Here is a 6003-nt window from a genome sequence, read left to right as displayed (position 1 = left end):
TGAAGGTGGCACAGAGCTGAGAAGTTCAAAGCAATGCCAGTTTTTACAAGATTCCCTGGCTGGGAACAGCACATAAAGACTGTCTATGCAATAACCTCTATTAGCTCGAAGTATAAATCACTGTAAGAACATGAGCTGAAGCAGTGAGTCTACAGGAGCTCACAACTCCTCCAGAAGTCAGGGCTGCAAAGATACTTGGAGGATACACAGGAGTGACATTGCAGGGTATTAGTCAGATCCAGAAGGCTCGTGTGTCTGAATACCATGACATTACCTCAGAGATTTCAGCAAACTGAGCATTGGCTTGGCAGCATTTCTCTGCTGTCTCCATAGCAACTTCATAGTTATCCACAAAGGCCCGGTACACTCCCAGCTGGCTGGCCTGCAGGAAGCAAAACAAAATAAAATAAATGCTAGGGAAGAAGACAGTTTGGGATGGCCAGCCTCAGTATACAATGATCAGAACATGTTCCTTCACACCAAAGAATTGCAGAGAATGCTGAGCAGGCCCAGAAAGACATCTCTGACCTGTCAGCTTTGCTTAACCAGCACAGGTGTTCCCATGCATGCACCCAGTTCCATCTATGCTGACCAAGTTCACTTGTGAAAGATGTGGAAGCCTGCAAGAATGACACGTTCTTATTACTGCCATCTATTTTTCTCTTCTGAACTGCCAGATTAGTATCTATTAATATATTAGCTCATTGATGTAACTGGAGCTGCTGGCTATTTGCCACAAAATATGAATCAGACAGGAATGATTCAGCCCAACAGCACAAATGTGACCCCAGTAAGCTACTTGTTGGCTTTTGCATGATGGACATGCTAAATCAAAACCAGATATTAACACATATCTGCATTAGTGAACATTGTTATAAGGACAGCAGAGTGCTGAAAATACAGAAGAGAGATCCAGAGCACAATCTGTTTCGAAGGCAGTGACTGCAGCACTAGGTGACAGAAGATGGCAGTTTTTCCAGCAGAAGGAATATGCAATTGGTCCAGAAGAAGATGGAGCAGGCCTCAGAGTGCAGTAATAAGCCATTATTATCACTGAGTCTTAGCACTGATCCTGTTTGCTGACTTAGGAATTGCAGCCGTATTTACACCAGAGCACATAAGATCCAGCTTGGGAAATCCCTGGGTAGCTTCCAAGCTTGTCTGGATTGCAGAGCTGGTTTTGTGTTGCAGAGCTGCACAGGCTGTGCTGTAAACACCTCAGCAGCTTGAACATACTTGCAAGTGCATGGTCAGTAGTGAGCCAACAGGTGGAGTGCTGTAAAAGGCTCCATTAAAGAGAAGTTTGTTACCAGAAGAGCTTGCACTTACCTTATTTCTGCAACTTTCCTGACACTTCTGCCCAAGACACACAACAGGCAGAGCAGTTAAATTTCCCACAGACAGTACTCTTTTCCTCTCCTGCTCTCTCATAATCACTGTGTTCCCCATTCTCTACGGAGCTTTGTGCAAGGGACGATGGAAGAAAAAAAGCCACTCTCAGGAGAGCATTCCCTGCACAAATTTCTTTATCTAACAGAGGCTAAGAAACAGTGAGCTATTTCCTAGGGCACATTTTACTGAAAGATTAGGAACCAACCACAACCCTCATGCAAAATAACACGGTTATGACTGAAGCTGAAGAAAACTGCGCTCACTTATGCTCGGGATGACCTGGCCCCAGCAGTGTGGAAAGAGTAAAATCTGTATTTGCCACTGGGGCACAAGCCTGTGAAGAAGCTGCTGTTGGAATTACTGATCATTTGCAGGGCTTATGATATTAGGGTTTGGATGATGCCAGCTAACACAGCAGAGCTTTAAAGCTTCTCCATTCCTGTGTGGCTCTTTCATTTCCTGCTACTCCTGAGCAGTCTTTCTAAACTTTTGTTTTCCTCCTCTAAACATGCCATCATGAAAACATCTTTTTCATTAAAACCTAAGATTCCAAATAAAGCAATAAAGCTCACACACAGTTTTCATGCTGGTTTAAGTTTTCTCTTTTTCAATTAAAAAGAATACACTGAAAATTTAAACAAGCTTTGGTAGAAATAACTGACTTCTGGTTAAAATTTTTTCCATTCCTGAAAAAGATCAGTGATAATATTTGCTAAATATTTCTTCATTTCTAAAAACAGTTCTAAAGTGTTTCCTTTCTAGTTATAAAAAAACACTTACAAAATATTCCCCAAAAATGAGAAGCATAATTCACTCCCACATGCCTAGCGCCTTTTTTTCTTTTCCTTAGTTTCAACAGGAAAAAGGTGGAATAACAGTCACTGATGTTACAAATGGATCATACTTTGTGCCAGACCACATGAAATTCTAAAACTCCTTGCATGCACTATCTATAACTTCAATCTACGGTGTTTTGTTTTGCATGATATTAAGGAAAATTAATGTCCCCGGGGACCTCAGGATAATAACAAGGATTCCAGTGTTTAGCATCAGTTTGCATGACATGACCACAAGTAAACAGTCTGCTCCAAAAGATTTTATGTACACGCGGTATAGATTTCTTGTAATGCCTGATGTTCTTGCTGTCTCTCTCATCTAGCTGCTTCCCACTGCCTACTGAGAATTATTAGCTTTATCTCATCCAGCAAAGAGTTCACAATTCCCACTGATACTGTACGAAACCACCAGAGACTGAAACTGCTAAGCTAGCTCAAAGCTTTCTGCACTAGGGCAATTTGCTCCTTTGCTTCCAATACTAATCCAGCAAAATCAACTATTATGCCACAAATGCAGAAAAATCAGGGGAACATAAAAACAGAGTACCAGAAGGGCTTAACTCATGCACCTGTGATCACCATTAGCAAGAAATGGTCTTAAACAAAGGCCTAAGTAGCTGTACAGTGCATCAAAGCTTGCTCAATAGCCATCGGTGGTAAAGAATATATTCAGGTCTTCTTCAATTAGTGCTATCTTCATTGCTGCACTAAACTTCCAATGCAGTTTGTGAAGCTTCCACTTCTCAGCAGCTTTCTGCATCTTTGCTTCAGCAACCAGCAGCAGGTGGTTTTGTCTTCTTAAACCAGTTGCTCAAATTGCATACCATGAACTACTCACCAAGGCACCAACTTGACCCCTCCTGGCTAAAACATGCTGGCAGTGAAGAACAGAATCCCATATTTTGATCTTGAGCTGCTGGCATGCATGGAAAACATCATCTTCCAGGCACATCTACCCCTGCTCCATAGGGGATGGGGATGGGGATGGGCTACACAGCTGCTAACAATTGAGTGACCCTGGTAAAGTGCACTCCCCATCCAATAAACCCCTCACTGGAATGTCACTCCTACCCTGAGAATCAGAGGCGCCTCAGGAATGCAGAGATTCTTTTCTTTTCTAAAAAGGAAAAACCAGCTCCTTTAATCCTTTGCTCTCTGCACATGCTAGGGGAGAGGCTAAAGGGGCCAAAAGAATCTCCTAGAATGCAAACAATTTGTCATCTGGCTCAGAAACTCAGCAATTTTAATTCAGCCTCAGAAACATGCTGTATATGTCTTTGTCCTGTTCTGCACTCGGAGAATTTTGTTGAGGCTGCTCGGAGGATTCTCAACAGCAGGTTGACTGCATCAGCATAGCAGCAAGGGGAATATCAAGGCCAGGATGGTGGTAGAAAAGCAAAGCCAAAGTTGATGACCATAAAAGAGAGAAAATCAGCACAAGATAGAGCAAAGCACCACAGAGAGAAGGAAGTATGTGTGAGGGAGTTCAGCAATAATGAGAAACACTTAGCTGTCAGTGTTAAAAAGTATGCTTTTTAACACTGCCATTCTCCCATCTTCTTTTAAAGCAAACAGTTTGATGACACTGCAGACACCCTGGAGATTCAACGTTTCTCTGAAATTGTATTTGTATTAGTAGCATAGCTTGCTGGAGTCTTTAATTAAAGGCAATGAAACAGCCACTTTTGCTGTAGGCCTTTCACTGCAGTGGCAAAGCTAGAAGCCTCCCCTCTAAGCCCGCTATGGGCTTTCAACTCTTTGGTCTATACATAGTCACCAAGGGAATTGTACCAGCACCTGTGAGATGAATGAGAGATAACAGAAACTTTGGTGATGGTAGTTGACTCACCAACTTTTGGAAGAGGTCCCCTACACGTTGCTGGTGACTCCACTGCTGCACTCGGGGAAAGAGCCCATCATAGAATTCTTTATGGATCTCATAGAGCTCAGGCACTTTGAAGAATATTGTCTCAATCTGCTGACTAGTCAGCACAGGCTGAGAGGTGGTGGCAGCTGCTTTCAAAGGCTTCATAGGCTGAAACGAAGAAAGAAGGAAATTGTTACCATGCAAACCAAGTACATTCACCTTTGCCACATTACAACACATCCCTCCAGAGAGTTGTTTTTCATCCTATTAGTAAGTGATATTTGCATTCACCCAACTGAAAGCTAGACATTAACAAGTTCTCTCATGGGTATTGGCCATCCCTGGCAGGTGGATTTTCCCAGGATATTAATGGTGCAATTAAAATCCCTTTGCACACCATTTCCTTAATCTCTGTCCAAATGTACAGCAACGTGTCTAAAAATTAGCACAGGATCCTGAAAGACAGGGCTCCTGGATACTACCACACTAATAACTCCCTGCTTGTGCCATACCCAGTCCTTTCTTTAAGCCTGTCTTTGTCTACTGGAGAAGAGGAATAACTGGTGCCCTTTGCACCCAGCGACTTGTAACCCATGGTATGTGAAGTTCTGGGAAACTCTGGATGGAAGCAGCAGTGAAAATTCACATACCAGTGTTTGATATGGTATCTGCCACCAGCACTTACCAGCAGCAGAGCCTCCAGGTGGCTCAGGTAGGTTTCCTCACTGGCTAGGATTCCTGACAGGACCCATTTTCTCATCTCCAGGCCTTTCTCCAGGTCTGGCTCACTCTACAAAGAAGTTGATAAGGAGAAAAAAGAAAAATATAAAAGAAAAAACAAAGAAGAAAAAAAAAAGGGAGGGAAGAGAGAAAGAAAAAAACAAGAATGAGGATGGAGAGTAAAAGATATCATTCAGCTAATCACAGCATATTTGGGTTTTTTTGTTTACTTTCAGACTAAAAAAAACAACCAAGCAAAAAACCCACCTGTGCTTAGTGTCCTGTTTTTAGAAACATGCAAACATAAAACATTAAAGAAATTTTTATTTACCAGCAACTGATGTCACAGATTATTTACGGGTGTTAGCTTTAGTCATCCAACTTTGGTGCCTCAATTAGGCACCCAGACTTCTTCACAAAATTCAAAATACAGAACTTAAAAATTCAGAATTATATCCTCCTAAACAAATCTTAGGGGCCCTTGGTTAAGTGCAATTCACTCCCTCATCCCACGAGAGTTCTCTGTGATCTTACTCCAAAGCCATGTTTCTCTATGCAGACAGGATCTCTTCCCCTGCATCTACACAGATGCACATGAATATACAGCAGTTACAGCCCGACATTGCTGTTAAGATGGCTGTTCTTTCTCCCACTCTCTACTATTCACTAAATTATTTTTCAGTGCCAGCTTGCACAATGTCTACTTGTAGTTAGAGGACGGAATAATCAGCAGTGCTTGGAACACACATGCTGATTTTCTTATTGGGATTCCATGAAGGAGTTCTCAACCAAAATAACTGAAGAAAGAGAGAAAAAAAAATAATACATTCATGGGCAAATGTACACATCAAGGAAAGACTAACATCAAGTGTTAAGAGAAGCAAAATCCCCTCTGTTGAATTTCAATTATCCTTGCTCTCACAACTATTACCTGAAAAATGTTTAACCTGATAAAGTGGAATTGAGTATTTCCATAAACTCTGAAAAAAATGTGGCCAAACTATGAAGGTTATAAATAGTGAAAAACACCCCCCTTTTACAGAATCTTATTTCCAGTTCTTTTCATTTCTGTCATTCACAGAAATGGCTTTTTACAATTCTTGCAACCTTTTTATGTTGTTAAATGTCTCTAAGAATAGAGTCAGTAGTTGGATCTGAAAGGGTAGATACTTTTCAAGGGCTTTGGGT

General features: G+C 41.6%; 1 protein-coding gene across 1 annotated transcript in view; it reads right to left on the bottom strand.

The window, feature by feature from the left end:
* BCR (BCR activator of RhoGEF and GTPase) overlaps positions 1 to 6003 on the bottom strand; it is a 108658-nt gene that overhangs the window by 40916 nt on the left and 61739 nt on the right. Inside the window, exons 3-5 of the mRNA XM_049804229.1 lie at positions 4781 to 4885; positions 4078 to 4263; positions 275 to 382 (exon numbers count right to left, since the gene is read on the bottom strand). Of these exons, the coding sequence (XP_049660186.1) occupies positions 275 to 382; positions 4078 to 4263; positions 4781 to 4885 (399 nt within the window). The remainder of the gene's footprint in view (positions 1 to 274; positions 383 to 4077; positions 4264 to 4780; positions 4886 to 6003) is intronic.

The sequence above is a fragment of the Accipiter gentilis genome, chromosome 7 (assembly GCF_929443795.1).
Source record: "Accipiter gentilis chromosome 7, bAccGen1.1, whole genome shotgun sequence".
NCBI classification, from domain to species: domain Eukaryota; kingdom Metazoa; phylum Chordata; class Aves; order Accipitriformes; family Accipitridae; genus Astur; species Astur gentilis.
Note: the sequence above shows the minus strand (reverse complement) of the source record. Positions and strands in the feature narration are given on the sequence as shown.